This window comes from Polypterus senegalus, chromosome 9, assembly GCF_016835505.1.
Source record: "Polypterus senegalus isolate Bchr_013 chromosome 9, ASM1683550v1, whole genome shotgun sequence".
Classification (NCBI taxonomy): domain Eukaryota; kingdom Metazoa; phylum Chordata; class Cladistia; order Polypteriformes; family Polypteridae; genus Polypterus; species Polypterus senegalus.
The window spans coordinates 43,293,744-43,314,241 of NC_053162.1; the positions used below are offsets into that span (position 1 = coordinate 43,293,744).

Sequence of the window (20,498 nt, forward strand, 5' to 3'; positions counted from 1 at the left end):
CTAATTATAATGACTAGTTTTTGTTGATGCCACCCCTCTAATTTCCATTCCAAAATTAAATGGTAAAATTTTCCATTGTTGCTTTCCAAAAGAGTACTGATGAATTGAAAATGTGGGTATGTTTTCAAACTATTTAGACAGACGGCCCAAACTGGCACAAGGAAGAGATGGAACTTAGTTTACTGAGCTGTAATTTTTCAACAGAATCATTGGTGTAACGGATGCCCTTTGTACCCCCAGAAGCTATGTGGGAGCTCTAGACCCAAAGGGTCCCCTCATTAGACCTCCTCAAAACCAGCAACAAAAATATATATTTATTTTTTGAAATAGGCTGAGAGAAACCATGAGAAACTGATATGTTGCTTTGCGTGACGTCACAGGCAACAGACATGTGGGTATTGAAATCTGCATTAGTTAGCAAGTAGACAATAGAGTTCCATTATGATAAGAAAAAAATATCTAAGCAGTGTTCAAATACTAGCAAGCAACTGGCACAGAAAATTATTGCAATACTAAAGTATGGTTAAATCATTGGTAGAAGAAGAAGATGATGACAACATGTGGAGCATCATAGTGAGCTCGACACAGGGCTTCTCCTCCTTTCTTCCCTGCCCACCCCTTTCCAATGCACACCACTATAAGACCATTAATAGGCCTAAGTAGAAATGTGGATGTGATGTATTTGAACAGAAATAAGTCAATAAAATCACTGGAGTCTCTTTTCCATGAATTGCACTAAATTGAACACATACAGCTCAGGTTTAATGTAATTTGGCCTCCTGAAAAACTATTTATTTAAACTGTTTCTGACTTCAGCGGAGCAGTTGGCTAGTTTGAAATACTGTAGAATCTGTATTTAGTGCTTTTCTAAAGATTGATGGAAAAAAAAGTGTTAAGTGCAGGAAGTTTGTTAGGACCCCATTAATTCAGGTCTGTGTTTAGGGTTTATATAATTTCATTGCAAGTATTTTTATGCTTTCTAGTTATGATTCACTTTAAACTGAAGAAATTGGGACATGTTCAATTTGTGGAATTATTATTGTCCTTATTGTTATTTCAGATTATTTATCTTTGTAATGAACACCACCATTAAACCACCAGAGCCTAACGCCTGTTTGTTTCATGGCGCATACAACCTTGTACTTGCTTTATTGCGAGGGGAATAAAAGTCACATTCACACTGCAGCTCAATTCCCAACTTTTCACTTATCTGATCTTTTTAGAGATGTGTGATTAGCAAAAAATGACATGGAATCAAAACGTTTCAGAATTGATTTACAGATTTACACACATTTTGTACCGACAGCTTTGCATCCAAACCCTCCACATCACACTCTTACCACCGCCGGCTCTTCTGTCGTATGCACAGTGATAACTGCGCTCACACTACAAGCTCTGATCTTTAATTTTTTGTTTGTTTCCTGTGCTGTTGTGAGCTTTTGAGCTTGAAGACACCCTGCACTGACATAATGTGAAGTAGCACAGGACTGTCAGCATGAGTATGATCTCATCTGCCTGACCAATTTGTTTTTATTCATTTTGCGAATTCTGGGCACACTCAGGATCGATAGGTATCTGTACATACTCATACCGGATTTGGATCACTTTCAAAATTAATTTGAGTAGTCAAAACAAAAATCAAATATGAGGCAAAGATCAAAATAGAGTCACTTTTATCTGAAGTGTGAATTAGCCTTTAGACTGGCACTTGTTCATATTTGAGCTGTTTTATAAAAGAAACAAAATCCAAAAAAGGGCAAATGCCTTAAATGCTTAATGAGAGAGCATTAAATTGTAGTTCTACTCAAAATGCTCTTTTGGGGACTGGGCCACACCTTATCTATTGCTTTGTCTCACAAATTTTGCATCACACAAGTAAGCAGTATTTAAGCAAGTTTTCTAAAAGCATGTGTGAAAGAGCCTAAGTAGATTAAGAAGTTCTCTGAATAATATGTTCTATAGCCTGCAGAACAGTAGTTTTAAGTGTATGCTTGCTTTAAACAAATGCTCATTGCAGGTAAGCTAACTAGCCCTACTGTACATTCTCTGAATACACAGGAAATGAGGACAGGCAGTGCCCAAGTCTGGGCGGGAGGTTTTCTTATCCTTACAGTCTGGTGTCATTCCTAGCAGAGCAGATCTTCTCAGCTTTTCCCAAAAGTTAGACTGTATTGATTCCCTCCTTATTTTTCCAGGTATTCTGTAAAATATTTGACTGTCTCCAGGCCCCAGCGTTGGAGGTAAGATGCCATGCATGGTTTGCTGTGAAGCATGAGTGTGGTAGTGTGCAGTACACTTTCTTTTTTCCTGTCACTTGTCAACAGTTGCTCGGATTAAGGCAATGTTGAGAACAGGTGCCAGATGAGAGGATAAAAAGCTGTTTGTTAAATAAAAAAAGCAAAGTCATCTTCTGGTATTCAGTTAGTGACTGTTTGCCAAATAATGAATTAAGTGGGTAACAGGTAAGAATTGACTTGCTAAGGTCCAGGCTCCTAGCCTTTAATTTCTGGCCAGAAGGAGGCAGTTTCTAGGGTACCACTGCATGCCCATCCTCTATATACATTTTGCTTTTGATAGGATATTTGTGTACTGTGTGTCCACACTTTAAGATCATGTTGGCTGAAGCTGCCCCAGCTCTGTACACATAAAAGCATCGTTATGCATCAATTTGCTGTTGATTCAATATGAATGAATATAATTAGCACAGTTCTTTACTTTCTGTAGCACAGTTAATGACAAGCATCACACCAAGTACAGTATAATTACAAAGAGAGGCATTTTCTATGCTGTGGTGCCCTGGACTGGTAAAATCATTTCCAGAGAGGCCAACCAAATCAAGAAGCTAATTAAAAGGGCAAGCTCAGTTACAGGACACTCTCTGGTCCCCCTGGAGGTATTAGCAAAGGAGAAGATTAAAATAAAACTGAGTACCATTATGATCAACACTCCACATCCTCTCTGTGACACACTAACACTGAGTACTTTCTGCTAAAGAATCATCCGGGAGAAGTGTATCAAGAAATGCTGCGAAGGCTCCTTTATAACAACAGCAATATGCCTGTATAAATGCCTCACTGAGACTGTGACTGCCAAGTCAGAAGTTTTCTTTTGTTTTTTTGTTTTTTTTATTTTCAACCTTTTTAGTCATTCTGATGTGTGTTCAGACCATAGTGTGTATATATTGTGAAGTTTTTGAGACCCCAACCCCCCCTCAGCTGTATGGTGCACCAAACTCTTATCACTACCCCAGCTTTGCAGTGCACTGAAACTCTATATAAATGCAGAAAGGGATTGCTTGTCCTTCACCCAGGCAACTGCAGGTTCACAGTCTCACCATGTTATGCGCCGGTCGGCCAGTGGTTGATGTGGAGAACAGTCTAACCCAGCCACTAAACCTGGCACATTTACTGTTTATTTGCTGTGCCTATGTGTAGTAAAGTGCTAACTCCCATTTGAATAAAAATTAAGTTGGTTTTCCTGAAGCCTGTGGACTCCTCTCAGGTGTAAAACATTGGCTCATGTATCACAATATATATATTTATTTATCTACCTATTTTTATGTATTGATTTATTTAAAGAACTTCTGTAAAAAGACACATTTTCCTCTGGGGGCAAATAAACTTCTGTCTATCTATCGATCTATTTATAGGTCTATGTAGAAATAAGGCTGGCTCAGCTGGGAGAGCACAGTCATTTACTAGAATCAAATATGAACTCTATACTGTGGACTAAACTGGCAGACTGGTGCTTTTCTTTACCTTATCAGATACTTTAATCCAAAGTGCCATACAAATCATAGGGAATGGAATCATAAGAGTACTAAACTGCAACATTTGTGATTCACAGCCATTGTTACTGTGCCACCTGATCTGCCAGAATCACAGCAATTCATGAGATACACAGTCCTAAAGCACAATTATTACAGGATATCTATCTATCTATCTATCTATCTGTCTATCTGTCTATCTGTCTGTCTGTCTATCTGTCTGTCTGTCTGTCTGTCTGTCTGTCTGTCTGTCTGTCTGTCTGTCATAAAATGCAAGAGTATGTGTTAAAAGTCTTGTGTAGCCTAGCAGAGGCAAAACTGTGTTCTAATGCATCCCAGAAAAATGCTTAAGTCATCATCTCCACTAATACTTGGTTGTGTACTACTCATTAATAAATTGATGATAAAGCACCCTCCATTTTTCTGATATGGTTATAGTCACTACATAATACACCACACAACCCTTGCATTGCAGACTTTGTATAGGAAAAAAAATGCATTCTGCATTTTGTTGTAGCATTATCACATTCACATATGCAATGTAAACCAAAGGCCTTTTGAATTTAAACATTGCTATTTTACCTTAAACACAGAGCTGAATAACAGCTTTTAGGTCTTTGGGGCAGCACATTGCATGTGTGTGTCATCTTCATTCTGGATATAATTAAATGTGCAAAAGGCCCTGAGCATCACACATACTGCCAATCACACTGAAGCCTCAGCAGACTGATGGGATTAACAGTGGCATCGCAGACGGCCATCTATCAGTTAGACCAATTTCAGTACAGAAAGCATTAAGAAGAAGGAAGAAAATCACATTAACGGCATTTCTGTCCACACAAGACAGGCAGCCAAATCTGAGGCATGGTGGTCAGGGAGTGGAATGTATGTGACCAAATTGGCTTTGTGGGGGACAGGGGCTGAAAGCTTGACATGTTTATATTGGGACTGTCAAATAGGAATTTATCAGACAAAGAGACCACAACAGACTGTCAGACTTCTGTTGTTTGTCAAAATTTACAAATAGAAGGTATATTTACTATATATGCTATACAGTATATACAGTATCTATAAATACATATATACTGTACATTCATAGAGACAGACAGAGAGAAATATATATGTGTGTATATATATTGTGGCATCCGGCCGGGGCTGGAGCCCGGCTGGGACGCCCAGGAGGACCGGAGGAGGGCTTGTACCTCCTCCAGACTGTGAGGGGGCGACCGCCATGGTTATGTTGGGGGCCACAGGTAAAGGGCTTGGAAGCCCAGGCCTGTAGGGACCCGTGGCCACTGCCAGGTGGCGCCCCGGTGCCTGAAAAACCCTGGAGCCCAGCACTTCCGCCACACCAGGAAGTGCTGTGGGGAAGAAGACAGGTGACACCTGGAGGGCTTCCGGGTGCGCAGCCAGCACTTCCGCCACACTGGGGCGTGTCTGCGGAGGAGTGCCAGGAAGTAGCTGGAGCCCATCCGGGTTCCTATTTAAGGGGCAGCTGGAGAGAGGACTGGAGGCGGCCAGAAAGGCTAAAAGACTGTGTGTGAGAGGCCCGGACTTTGGGGGAATCGGTGCAGGAAGCACTGGGGTTTGAGTGCACGTAGAACTGTAAATATTGTACATAATAAAGGGTGTGTTGGGTGAACATAAGATGTCCGTCTGTCTGTGTCCGGGTTCAAGTCTACAATATATGTTGTATTTTTGATTTTTGTCATTTTTTTCTGTATTCAAACATCTTTTCAAATCCATATACTGTACCATACTGGTACATATCTATACTAATAAAAGGCAAAGCACTCACTCACTCACTGACTCATCAATAATTCTCCAACTTCCCGTGTAGATAGAAGGCTGAAATTTGGCAGGCTTATTCCTTACAGCTTACTTACAAAAGTTAAGCAGGTTTCATTTCGAAATTCTACACGTAACGGTCGATAACAGTCGACAACGTCTGCCATGTTGAACTTTCTTATTCATGGCCCCATCTTCACGAAATTTGGTAGGTGGCTTCCCTGCGCTAACCAAAACCAATGCACGTACTTATTTCGGTGGTATGATGCCACTGTCGGCCACCATATTGAACTTTCCAACGTCACTAATTCTCCAACTTCCCGTGTAGGTAGAAGGCTGAAATTTGGTACTTATTTTGTTGTTTGATGCCACTGTCGGCCGCCATATTGAACTTTTCAACGGTCTTTGTTACTTATGGGCCCATCTTTAAGAAATTTGGTACGCGGGTTCCCAACGCTAACTGAATCCTACTTACGTACATATATACGTCCATAGCCTGCAGCTTGGTCACCGTGTGAGGCGACGTTGGGTCCCCCATCCCAATACCTCCCACGTTGTTGGCTGCCTGCCTATATAAGGCCGTCCTTTGCTCCAGTCTCTTCATTCCCTTCCTTGCTTCGCCACGGTATTCACGTCTCCCTGCTGATAATTACAGCCTTTTAATTTAATCCACGGCTTCTCCGCTGTTTTATTGTTCATTTATTACGATTATAGTTATTGTGTAGGTATTTTAGACTTACTTTACATTGTTCAGGTACCCATTTCCTTTATCGTTCCAACTGTACCCCCATTAACATGTCTATCGAGGTGATCACCATCGATCAAAGAACTGTCACTTAGCGAGTGGTTTCCATGCCCGGTGATGGCACCTGCCTTTTCCATTCTCTTTGTTACATATTGCATGGCCATATCAGGCTCACTCTTGATATCTGGAGGAACATTGTGTCTTATGTATTGAATGACTGGGACAGGTTCAAGGTGTGGACTGATGATGGTACAGGAGATAATTATTCTACACAGGAGCACTAGAAGAGTGAAATGCTTAAGCCCTTCACCTATGCATCTGCATGTGAGTTGATGGATGCCGGTGAATTGTTCGGTTGTCGCTTTCAAGTGTACTGAAATGGCCAAATATTTTACACCTTTTGACAACCGCCAATGCCTCATAAACATCTTAGATTGACACGTGACGATTTCAGTAGTGAACACTTTGATGTTTATGAATGTTTAAACTCTCAAAAGCTGGATGTAAAGTTATCGATGAAACAGGTTGTATACTTACAATGCTTGACAGATGCCGAATGTCTCTTCAACACAAGTCCTACAAATACTGTCGTAATTGAAACAAACCATGAAACTCAAACCGATTATGACAGCAGATTTGAGATTTGAAACAAGATTACTGTTCACATGGCCAATTGTACGTTGCATGCACAAGAGTAAGCTCAGTGCACAGCTTGGTCATATTACAACCGGAGGGCCGAACTCACAATGTGGTATACAAAGAGATCCTTAACAAATACTTATTGGTATATTTTCCCTCAGTTTAAAAAGGTTTAATTTTCTTCTTAATAAAAATTTTAAGACAGCACTTCGCCGCTGCGAAGTGCGGGTATTTTGCTAGTAAGTTTATATAGTAAAAAGTGCACATATATATAAATTATTGTGTGTGTTGAATTATATTATTGTAGACATGAACACATGATACCCTTGCAGAATACAAAAATATCCTTGTGTCATATCTAATGGGCCACCGGCATTAACTGGTCACAAGGGGCATGGTAATGGTCAATATGGTGAGTCCAGCTAAAGTATCTTGAGTCTGTCAAATCATTTCAGTTAATTCAGTTAATTTCTATTCTGTTAATTTCAGAATTTGCAAATGCAAAACCAAGAAACATTCTGTGTAACCCCAGCCAAAGATTAGTTTACAGTTTCAATTTTATTTTCATAGCAGTTACTTCATCTTGTATATTTTTTATGCTTAACTCGTTTGATAGTCGCTTCTGATGGTAAGACAGACAACATTTCCAGTCATCCCCACTGAAAGAAGTACCCCTCGCTGCAGGAGACATGATGAGGCGTGGTCAAATGTGGGTGAGGTCGAATGATCAAATATTACCATTTCAGGATGGTAAGACTTTGGATGTGTATTAATTTTTTCATTTTGCTAATAATTATTTTCTTTATCTTTCTTAATAGATAGACATATACTTTATTTGTCCCCAGCAGTAGTGATGATGTTGTTTATTTATTCATCACCATCTCTTACTGTATCAGAATGCAGTGGTAGGTCTAATCATATGCTTGACAGTCTGGCCTCTGCTTCAGCCCCATCCAGTTCTCATCTCTACAGCTGCACAACATCCAGTGAGAACCTTAGTCAGAGCAGCTCACTTCTCCTGATCTTTGAAACTGATGCAGGAAAGTGATGTAGTGTTAATGTCCAAAAAAATAAAAAAGCATTAAAGTAACTTAACTAATGCAGAAATGTATGAAAAATGGCTTCATGACACGTCCTTAGTATTTCCATTACATTTAAAAAAAACTTCATGGCTGCTTTTTCTAAAGATTGTAATGATTCAGTACTTCTCTGACATTGTAATTTAATGGCCAAGTGCCACAAAATAATCTGGTGTCTAAAATGTTGGGGTGCATTTGAACTTGGGACTTCAGCACAAGTATTAAATCTGTATTGGGTGGTACTTTGAAAGATTTTGTTTTCAAGAAATTTGGACTTCAATTAGCCACAGACCCTCCACCTCTAACAACAGCACATGAATCTTTTCATCACTTTGAGCTGGAATCCACTGCCTATGAAACCAATTTCAGCCACATGTTATTGTAATATGAAATTAAAAACATGTATGATTACATTATCACAGTTATTTTTGAATGTGACTGCTACAAAAATATGCAATAAACAAAATTGTAGAAAAAACCCTTAAGTGACTAGACAATTTTCAGACCAGCTAACCATGTCTCTGAACGCACCTGAATGCAGTAAGGAGATTGTGGGTTTGCTGCCTGGGTCCTCCCTGCATGAAGAACACTTTGAGTAGTGAGAAAAGCATTATATGAATGTAAAGATTATTATTATTAATATTCCACCATGGAGACATTTTCTTACTGCTTTAGTTATTTTAAGCCATGCTGTATTTGTAATTATTGCCTAGTAAGCTGGGTTCTTTAGTTGATGTAAGTTAATAAGAATATTGAGTTTCCATTAGACATTTTTGTTAGTTTGGTTGGTGTCTCTAAATTGGTGTTGTGGTTTATATGTATGCTGCTTGGTTCCTGCCTTGTGCCTAATACTACTGGGAAGTCATTGCCATTCAGCCCAACCCCAAAGCAAGGCATCTCAATTTGTTAACTGAACGCCCTTTGAAGTGTGTGTGTGATGTGTGTCTGAAGGTATGCTTTCAATTAACTGTGTATTTCCTTCTTCCTACATTCACCTCTCTCCATGGCTGGCAGTTATGGATACATCTGATAAGTATTTGTGCCTTAAAATGCTACTTTTCACCTATTCTCTCATCTTTCTCATAAACACAAGAAGTGACATAATTAAAACATTGAAACAAATAAAAATTAGATTAGGAAAAATATGACACTATACAATCAATGTTTTTATTTTCTGTCAGTTGCTTTCATTCCAAGTTCTCTCTGACATGTGCCTCTCCTGGGTTAAACTTTTCGCTTGGTGGGATTTCTTTCTCAGCCAAACAATCGGTCTTTATTTCTTGTGTCTTTCATAGTGCGGGGTATCACAAAGCAATTCTTACAGATCTGATATTTGGACCCGGTCATTAAATAGCTTGTTTAACTGAACATTTTTACTTGCAAATCAGTGTACGTTTGCCTCTTCAGCTCTCACAATGAACAGTCGGTGGACACAAACACATACAGAAGAGGACAAAAGCAGCGTGCCAGCACAAAAAGTCAATGAGCTGTGTGGGCAAGGCAGAGTGTGAGCTGTAATTGTTCATGTATGAAGTGCTGGAAACTGATGTGTACTCATCACTCTCATCTTAGAGGCATTACAAAGGGTGTCGTAGAAGGTTACCAGGTCAGCAGGTGTGAAAAATGAATAAGGAAAACTCTGAAGATGTTTGAATCTGCTGATTTTTAGGAACAGTCAGAACAAACTTTTTCCTTGGTGTCCTGAATATCTGTGAAGGATGACATAGATGGTACTACTTTTAAAGACAATCAGAATGGGGCAGAGTGAAGAACGCTATGGGGGCCTTCATCTGTGATTTGCCAGAGATGATGTACGTGGTATAATGGTATATCCATGAGGAAGTCAGGTTAGATGCTGGTGTTTAAAGGTGCTTGTTTTGAATGGTGACCACCATGTTTTCTGATAGCCTGTTTTTAATATATACAAATAAATCGTACTTCCAAACCTCGACTTCTATTCTCCGTGGAAAAATCCAGCATCTATATATTCCCCAAAGACTTTTTCTGAAGAACTTATTTTTATATCTACATTTTACAGTTATTTGCTTAGCAGGAGCTTTTATTCAAAGCAACTTACAAAAGAGGTCAACCTAATTGAGTAAACATTACTCTGTAGGACTCTTTGGGAATAAGTGTCACTGGACAAAATTACAAAATTGATCACCATAAGTGAAGAGCCTAACTGCCCATGTTAAATAGACAGAAATTCACCACACAACAAACATTTTCAAATACTTCATAAATTTATTGAGGGGTTCTTTCCACCAACTAGGAGCTACACATAACAGAGCCTGGCGGCATCACCATTTGCCATTCATCAGCTGGTCTGAGTAGTCGAGATGGAGTATTCACAGTCATGAATTTTGATGTACGTTCTTCAAATGAAACTTCCTTTTGTGTGTCTGTCACTCACTTGGTGTTACCTGCCAACATTAGGAATCAAATGCTAAATTGATACACAAGGGCCATGAGTATTTGATCACGCTCTAAGATACCCCCAGAGCGCAGTTATCTTTAATTTCAGCCCACAGTGTTTTTAAATTTTTATTATTTGTGTTCCTTTACTTTATCTTTTTGACAAGCTTTGCTGCCTCTTGGTTTTTTGTCTGGTTACTTTTTGTTTTATTCAATGAGTATGCATCTATATGTACTAAAACACTGCCTAATTTATATTTCTTACCATTGTACCAGTCATCTCTCTGACCTTTGCAACTATTATGGCCACGGCTCCTCATTTGAAAGAATTACCAGGACAAATCCAACCGTAAAATTAGCAGCTGGCTACTCTTGATTTGTCAAGCAACAAAAGGTGAGCTGACAGCAGGTCTGATTAAGAGGTGAAATGCAGTTGGAACCTGTGCATCAGCTATCTGTCAGTTTTAAAGTAGCCATTTCCTTTATCCGTCAGTCCAGTTTCTATGCTCGAAGTGCTCTTGTCAGTATTGCCAGGGATTGTAGATTCACATCATATCAGGCCATTAAAGGACAAGCTCAATCAGCACTTCATTGGGCCAGTTTAGGGTCAATCAGAACATTTATTGGGAATCACGATGGTACAGTAGTTTATGAAACTTCCTTTCATACCCACTTAGGGGCACTGTTATACTGTTCTAATGGGCTCCTCCTCAGCCTTGGCCACACAATGTATTAGCTATTTAACAGCACTGTTGCCTAACATCATTATCAGGGTGTATTTTGTAACAGTACAAATCAAATGCAAAACGGTATAAGCCTGTATTTTGTAACTAACTGTACTACCCATCTAAGATGGGCTGAAATCTAAGTAATCAACAGAGACTTCAGCATTAACGTTTGCAGTGCACTATGCAGTTTCTTTGTCTGTTATATGCCATTTGCTATGGACTTTGTTAAAGTTATGTTTGTGATGCACCATCCATTGGAATGACAAATGCAATGCATTTGATTGCTAAAAATGTTTGTAGTGTGCCATCTTTTGGAATGACAGAAACATGGCAACTGGATGGACACACAGACATGAATCTTTTTATTGAGGTTGTGATATATGGCCAGCCAGTCATCCCGGCCAATACCCCCAGGCCGCCAGGTGGCCCAAATGCCAGCAGGGAATTATGGACAATGGAGTTTTTATCCACAGCCCTGCTGGATACCACGGGGGCCGCTAGAAGGAGCTGCAGGGAGGAACGACAGTATTTTTCCCTACAACCCGGAAATGCATCCTAGTCACATGGACAGAAGAAATGACGAGCGTCCAGGTTGAAGAAAAGGAGTTTTTATCTGACCCGGAAGTGTTACCAGTCACATGGACAGAGCGAGAGAAACACTTCCAGGTCAAGGACTATTTAAAGGACTGTGGAAGATCCCATGGTTGAACTGAGTCGGGAGGAAGGGTGGCAACGCGTCTGGGAGTCGGAGGATTGATTTTATTGATTATTATTGTGTTTATGAGTATAGTGGAGTGGAGGGTGCTTTGTGCACTTTTTGTTCAAATAAATTCATAATTTGGACGTTTATCTGGTGTCTGGCGTCTGATCCGAGGTTCAAGGGGACAATAGCGCCTCCTATTTGTCACAAGGTATATTTTTCAACTTAAGTGCAAAACAATACCAGCGTGTATTTTTTTACATTTAGAGCAAAAAGCAAAGGATTATCGAGACATATTTTGTAGGCCATTTCTCATTAAATTACTTTTCCAGTTCTTTTCAATCATATCAATCATTTACAAAATCTTAGCGAGTTGGGGGGAGTCCCCAGAACTCCAGTAAAGCCGGTCATGTATGTGACATACCCAAGGACTTACTCCAACTAGTCCAACCTTGAAAAAAATCAGACAGCTTTAGTTTTGTCCTTAGTAATTTTTTAATGGATTTCTGACCATTTTCTTTAAAAGGACCACTCGTGTCAGCCACTGTGGAATAACTGAAATCTGGTTGAGCTGGGGGTGCTGGTTTTATCCTATGCCCGGGCAGCAGAGAACTAGAAGCATGGTGTTGATATCCAGTATGGCCTGCTTGGTTCGTCATTTTGCCTTCCTGTCTTCAGTTTTTGCTCTTGCACTTACTGAAGTTGTTTCTGAAGGTGCCATTACAAAAATAATGAATTTTGAGCCACCCACAAGCTCATGACCTGGGACAAGTGTTCTTTTTCCCACTCAGTTGGCACACCTTCCTTCACTATCCTAGTTTTTAAAATAAGGCCTGTTGTTTTCTGTGTGGAATATTCCTGTTCTCACTGGGAATTTTATCTGGGTGGTCCAATTTTCCTCCTACATTATAAAAATAGGAATGTTAGATTAATTGACAGTTCTAAACTGGCCAGTTGTAACTTTGTATGTATGTGCATGTTTATAAATCAGCCACACAATGGACCTCTGCCCACCACTCCACTCCACTCCTCCACCGGTCTGGATGCTGCTGTGTCCCAAATAAACCCCAACCCGAAGTGCTTTTGAATTGAGTTATGTAGATTTGAGAATTTTATCGTAAACTTTATATTTGAACTGTGCAAATAAGTCCGATTACCTGGAGAAGACCATGAAAACCTGCAGGCTTCAAACACAAAGTGCTCCACCTTGGAATTAAACCAGACAATGCAATCCTCTACCCCCTCACAGGAGGACATGCATCATCAGTGTATGAAGACTCTCTAGTTTCAGGTAGTGTGTGCTCATCAATTTGTGTGGACAGGGATTACCACCTAAAATCTTTCTTTATTTCCCAGAGTGATCCCAATAGACTGCAGTGTACTGGTGCCCCCACTAAACCTCTAAGGTTTGTTCTTCTGATCATGCTGAGATGGTCTCAGACTTCCTTATCCTCAAAATATGGGCTGATTTAACAGATGGAAATTAGTTGTATGTCCTAAAAGTGTTATAAAGTCTGAGTTGGGATGAGGAAGGGCTGAAGTCTAGCCCAGTAGGATTGGGCACAAGACAAGAACCAGGCCTGGACAGAGTGGTTATCACATCCTGCAGGTCAGCTAGTCATAGAATAAAAAAAAAGCACAATAAAGAAATGTGAGAGAAAACAGGGTGAAAATAAATAGTCACAATTAAATAGTGTGCTTTTCTTTTTAGAAACAACAGAACAGAGTTAGGGCTTCACTTTATGTTTGTCTGTTACAAAAGGATATATAAGAATGGGCATTAAATCTGATTGTTTCATAGATCAGACAATTGGTTGCACCACCAATCTGTACTCTTACTCAGTTTTTTTTTCTTTTTCTTGGGCCACCTGCCACTGGACATGCAGCTCCTGATAAGCCAGAGACGTAAGCAAAGTGGACAATGGTAGGAAACGCACTCCACCACCTTCTCTGGTGCTCCGGGAGCGCTGCTCTCTTGGTTTTGTACAGATGTTTCCTGTAGCTACAGACGACCTGAGTAAATCTAGCTCACGCTGCAAAATAATAATAATAATAATAATAATAGCAATGACGGAGAAAACCTTTAGCTTCAGGGGATTTCTAGTTCTTCATTCCACCTTTAGCTTTTCACAGTCTGCATAGGTAAATTAATATTTGTTGAGTTTTCATAGTGAACTTTTAAGTCTTCATATATTTATTTTTTCCTGTGGCTTCACCATAAGCAATATAATGAACAGCATTCAAGAGCATGCATATTTCTTTCTTTGATTTTTTTTTTTTACTTTCCTGTGAGTTTTCTTTTCAAGTGCCTTTCCTTCACTGTTTATTTCTGACCCCGGTTAGAATACTGTATCTTTTATTTTTATTTTTCATCCCTTAATACGAAATTAAAGCAAAAGGCAAACTAAATTTAAATTAGAAAAACTGGACAAGTGGCTTATTGTTATTGTTTTTACCCAGAAAGTGTCACATTTGGTGCTGTAAACTCTGACTCTATGGTGCAAGTACTGGGAAACTCCACATGGCAAGAAACAACAAAACTGGACAAAAAGCACCACCCTGAGAATGGGAGGAAAGAAGACTGCCGGTGGGGAAAACTTGCTGATACATTTACTTTTGATTTATAGAGCAATTTGTTGTGCTCCCTAATCCTGAAAAATATTTCCAAAATCCATATCATGGTTAGAAAACTGGTGCCATAACAGCATAATGGACTTGAGTTGACTCAAGGAGAGTGCCAGGATAGATTGGTAACGCTATCCAAGCAGGAAATGTAGTTTTTCACAGAAGTTCATTAATTAATAAACATTGTAACAAATAAGAAAAACACCCTGAGATTCACAAAAGAATGAAATTCTCCCCAAAAAAAGAAAGATATTTATCCTAGTGGTTTCTATTCCATTTCCTTATTTTATAGGCCATACAGTTCAGCGTCTTACACAACATACCATCCTCAAACAAGCTTAAAAGAATATTGCAAGAAAAAAATTCAATCTCATGTTTTCACATATAGCAAATATAAAAAAAGTTCTTAATAAATTTAAGTCCATGGTGACTAACTTTGGACTGTAACAATCAGTATCAAATCAAAAAATCTCAGTTACTCTTACCCCATAACGTACATCTATTTTAGCTAAAATATTATTAAGTAGGTCACTTTCAGAAAATGCTCTTGTGAACTAAAATGGAATGCACTCAGACGGCCCTGAGCATTTGAATTGAAGACCCGTCTTCCCCCTGCATGAAGTTTACATGTTCTCCCCGTGTGTGTGTGGGGGGGTTTACTCCAGGCGCTCCGATTTCCCCCCACCCCCACTTTCCAAGACATGCACGTTAGGTAAACTGGCGACACTAAATTGGCCCCAGTGTGTGTGTGTGTTTAACCTATGAGGGACTACAGCCCTGTCCAGGGGTTGTTCCTGCATTGTGCCCTCTGTTAGCTGGAATAGGCTCCAGCCCTTCTCCATGACCAAGGTCTGGATTAAGTGGGTTAGAAAATGACATGACTTTCTCCCGTTCATGGAATGTCACACGTCCAGCCCAGTAACAGCTTGTTCATTGGCTAGCACTGCATTTCATGTGCAAAATTCACTGAGAGATGTGTTCAGCTAATCTAAGCAAGTGAAAACATTATCAAGAAGGAAATGTGGCTCAGACTTGTGCATATCCGCGATACTTCGACAAGTAGAAGTCACCCATGCAGTATCCCAGCCTGCCACTAAATAATTCTGAAGTGCTCCATTTGTGGGTGTGAAGATCAATATAGTGGGGGGAAGGCAGGTCTACAGTTCAAGCACTCGTTCACATCTTGAGTGCGTTCTGTTGTAGTTCACAAGAATGTTTTTTGGATGTGACTCATTAAACAATATTCTGTAGAAATACAGTACATGTGTTTGGGAAGTTTGTGAGTATATGACTGGATGAGTAACATGAGTTTTTTTTTTTTTTTTGCATGGACATTTTGATATTGTTTACTGCTGTTCAATGTTGGTCACCATAAATTTATATTGAAGCATTTTTTTTTATCTTCATTCTGCATGAAATCATGAGATTATTTTTTTTTCTTGGCCCTCACAACAAGCTACATGAGGTAAGCAATATAATTTTTCAGTGGTTATTCCTTTAATCTAATTAGGGCTTAAGGGGCACCTGAGCACATCCTGCTAGCATTGTGTGTAAAGCCCAAATCAGCCCTGAATGGAGCAGCAGGCTACTCACACACACACTTACCGGTACATGTGGGTTATTGTTGTGAATTCTAAGTTTTGTTCATATTTTACTGGCTTCAGTATAGCATAATCTCTATGTTTCTGATATCAAGGATTTTAAGTATTTTTGCTATTTATTATTGTTATGCCATTTATAAAACAAATTTTTGTTTTGAAATCACCACATTGTTTGTTTGGAAGTTATGAGTATTATAATTAAGAAAGTGGTTTGCAGGTTTCTAGGCAATATCACTCGAAAGCTGTGTCGAGTGATGTCATAACCGCGGTGACATTTAAGGTGGCATTGGGGGCTTTGGCCTTGGAACCCACCCAGGTTTATTTTCTCCATCATCTCGCTACTGGAAGTTTTTATTTTTCTGTCCAACATGGCCAACTGACCATAGGATCAAACTTATTGTTCAATTCGAGACTTAACAAGTTGAATTTAGTAATTTATTACATGATTAAGGGCTCTGCTTTATCTGTTAGTTGTTTATCTGCATTATGCAAGTGCATATTGATTTATGGGGCGGCACGGTGGCAGTGGGTAGCACAGCTGCCTCACAGTTAGGAGACCTGGGTTCACTTCCCGGGTACTCCCTGCGTGGAGTTTGCATGTTCTCCCCGTGTCAGCGTGGGTTTCCTCTGGGCACTCCAGTTTCTTCCACAGTCCAAAGACATGCAGGTTAGGTGCATTGGCGATTCTAAATTGTCCCTAGTGTATGCTTGGTGTGGGTGTGGGTGTGTGTGTGTGTGCGCCCTGCGGTGGGCTGGCACCCTGCCCAGGGTTTGTTTCCTGCCTTGCGCCCTGTGTTGGCTGGGATTGGCTCTGGCAAACCTCCGTGGCCCTGTAGTTAGGATATAGCGGGTTGGATAATCGATGGATGGATATTGATTCATTCTTATTTATTATTTTTAATACAGTATTCATTTGCATACTTATGTATTTTTGTTTATTTTTCTTTTTACTTACAATTTAGTTAACCACATATAAGGCACTTTGAGGTACATGCAATTTGAAAAAGTGGTATAGAAATAAATGTTTTTTGTAGCTCAAAACACTTGCCCTTCTAGTATTGGGATTCTATCAGTGTATTTGGCGCACATTTATGGCTATTAATGTATGGATGTAATGACTGTGCTTTTGACCAGAAGATTGGTTTATGTACCTTTGTCTAATTATATTTAGATTTCCTGGATTTGAATAAGAACGACTTTTCTACAGTTCATCTTCTGAAACTGCATTTGTGGTCTGCCATTCCCAACATCTTGGCAGTACAGTAATGTGTGAAGAAGGCCAGAGTATCTGCATAAGAACCCCGCCTGCAGACATGACAAGAATAACATAGAAAAACTATACAGACAGCAGTCATCCATGGGATTCAAATCCATGACTTTGGATCTTTAGTGGTAGTGATTTAAACCCCTTTGTCACTGTGCTGACCTTAAATTTTTGTTTCATAATTGTTCTACATACACTTTTAATTTCACTTAGTACAGGTTCACTTGAGCCTCTCAACACATCAGGCAAAAATTGGCCTTGTTGGGGCTGTGCATTGCAGGGTCTGCTGACAATTTATAATCCAGATTAAATTGATACTCCCACCTTTGGGGATGTAGGAGGAAAACTCTTACAGAAATGGGGGGACGTGCACACTCCACACAGATGACAACCACACGCTGAATTCAAGTTAAGGCTGCAATGCTAACCAGTACATCGGCTACTCTCATTTGCATTAAATAACATAATGCGTTCAGAGGAAGTAATAACAGAGAATCTGCATGACTCCAAGAGAAGTACATTTGCTATGAATGTCATAAGAAACTGTAATGGCTGGTACTGGCTATTCTCTTCTATGCCATCAGCTTAAAGGTTTCCTGTTTAAATTGCTGATTATTTGCAGTTATTTAAAGCAGAGGTGTAGAAAGGTTTGTAAGAGCCAAGCTGTCCTAGAACACAGTAGTGCCTATAGGTTTTTATGCTTAGTGCTTTTAAAGTCCAAATTGCCTGAAGAAGGAGCCTGAGTTGCCTCAAAAGTTTGCATATTGTAATCTTTCTAGATAGCCCCTAAAAGGTGCCATTTTGCTTAACTTCTCACTACTTGAACTACATTCCAATAGATGGTGCACTGCAAATGTTTACACTGACATCTTCATTGATTACTTAGATTTCAACCTGTTGTGAATTTGGTATACTCCTACCAAGGTGGTGTGACATTCTAGTCTTTCAGTTTTTCAATTGACCTGATAATTTTCACAACTGGAGACTTATCAAACCCAGATAAATAATTATAAGAACATATTACCATAGTCTGAATATCCACCTTATAAAATAAAATAAATCTAATTCTTATAATAATGGCCAAGTATTTTAGTAGATAGAATTAATGGGGGCTATCAAAAGTCTGCTTGATGTTAGGTGAATATGATTGACAAGCTATGTTGGAGTGAATGGCTCATTCTCATTAAATATTTCTAATATTTTAATACAGTGTGACAGATGTCCAGGGACCTTGCCCCGCCGGGATGCCGGAACTATGGAAGTACCGGAAGAAGGGCAGTGTTTTCCCGGGGCCACAAGGGGGTAGCTCACCTGGGTTGTACGGGGCCACTAAGATGGGGTATTCAACCCTATGCTACACCATGGCCACCACCAGGGGGCACCTGGGTAGCCCCTGGACTTGAATATGCAGCACTTCAGCCACACTTGGTAGTGCTGCCGGAAGGAGGACTGAATTCCCTCGCAGTGCTTCCGACACATCCGGGGACTGAATAAAAGGGCCACCTCACTCCAATCAGGAAGACGGAGTTGGGTGGGAGAAGGATGGAGCTTGCCAGAGAGGAATTGGAAGCGGCTGAAGAAGCAGAAGAGGAGTCAAGAGAGACTGAGCTTTGGGTGATTTGTACATTGTGTGTTGTTTTGGGTTACGGGTTGTCAATAAACGTGTGTGTTTTAACACATCTTGTGTCAGCCTGTCGGTGTCCGGGTTCAACATGTCCACAACAGTTATAGCTGATCAGCAAAAGGGAACAACTTTGTGTAAAATAAACAGTTACGTGCCACCTTTTAAAAATGAAACAGCACAGGAAAAGGGAAAGGGTGCAGTTTGAGTGGCAGACAACAGAACAGTGAGAACCTATCTGAGGGTCGGGTATCTCGAAAGGCACTCCCTGAAGATTAATTTGAAGGAAGGGACATGTCAGAAGATAAAGGGGGGTGGGGGGTAGATAGGCCTATGTGTAGCCCATCTTAAATTGGAAATCTTTAAATCGTAAGAAAGCCTCTGTTGTTTCTCCCTCTGGGGAATAAGTGGCATGAAAAGATATCACTGCACAGGGTGATTGAGTTGTTTTCAACCTTTTTAAAATTCATTTTGACTGTGTGGAACATTGAAGCACAACAGTGGTGATTTATAATAAGGGAGATGATCAAAAATATTATCTTTATAAATATACTAGGGGCAGCAGTGTGGTGCAATGATGCAGTGGTAACACCACGTGATAAATAGACCAGGGTTGGTGTGCCGGGTACTCCCTGTGTTGACGTTGCATGTTTTCTGCCTGTGTTTCTTTCCACAAATCAAATACATGCAGGTGAAGTGGATTGGTGTTGCTAATTTATTCCTAGTGCGTGCGTATGTGTTCACCCTGTGATAGACTGGCACCCTGTCCAGGTGTTGTTCCTGCCTTGTATGTGATGATTGGAGAAATATGCTCCAGCTGCCCCATGACCATTCCCTGGATAAGCAGGTTATGAAAACTGAATGGATGGATAAATAAAGCCATAAAGACATAGCTAATCAAAAATGACCTATCGCTGTATTAGCTACCATCTTAATTCTAAGAGTTGCTTACCCAGCATCCTTTATTCTTACATTAGGACTCCCAAGCAACAAATTACATTTTTAATCTAATTTTTTTTATTGGAGAACAGAGATAACAAATGTTCTAATAGAATAGGAGTCTATGGGGACCAACACAGGATCACAGCAAACAATTTAAAAACATCTGTTAAAATATCTCACGTTACTTCTTTCTCATAATCCACATGTCAAATTACCTTGTCGCATGCTTACAACATGTAAAACCTATCATTGGCTAAAATATTGTAAAATAGATACTTTCAGAAAATCAGAGCAGCGTACCCAGAGGAAACACATTCACGTGGAAATTAGCTTTTATCTAGCGAATAAGTGGAATTCAACATTAAATTCAAAAAGCTTGATCTTGTGTTAACACGTTTCTTCTCCGTGCATTGCTCTACTTTTGCAAAAGATCATTTTGCCAGAAATTCATGCATTTTGCCTGTACATATTAAAAAAACTATTTTTTTATAAAGTAAGAAATTGCAGGAAATGGGGAAATAACTTACACATTTTCAGTTATTTCATTTGCCAGCCAAGAGAGAATCAGTTGGTGAAATGACTGGA

The 20,498-nt window shown here is 39.7% G+C and overlaps 1 protein-coding gene across 2 annotated transcripts in view; it reads left to right on the forward strand.

Moving 5' to 3' along the window:
• The window catches only part of bcar1 (BCAR1 scaffold protein, Cas family member), a 266,163-nt gene that overhangs the window by 69,571 nt on the left and 176,094 nt on the right, over positions 1–20,498 (forward strand). Inside the window, exon 2 of one of the 2 annotated variants that reach the window (XM_039763018.1) lies at positions 2,196–2,240. The exons of the other annotated variant lie outside the window; for it this stretch is intronic. Coding sequence (XP_039618952.1) covers positions 2,196–2,240 — 45 coding nt within the window. The remainder of the gene's footprint in view (positions 1–2,195; positions 2,241–20,498) is intronic. 2 annotated transcript variants of the gene reach the window in all.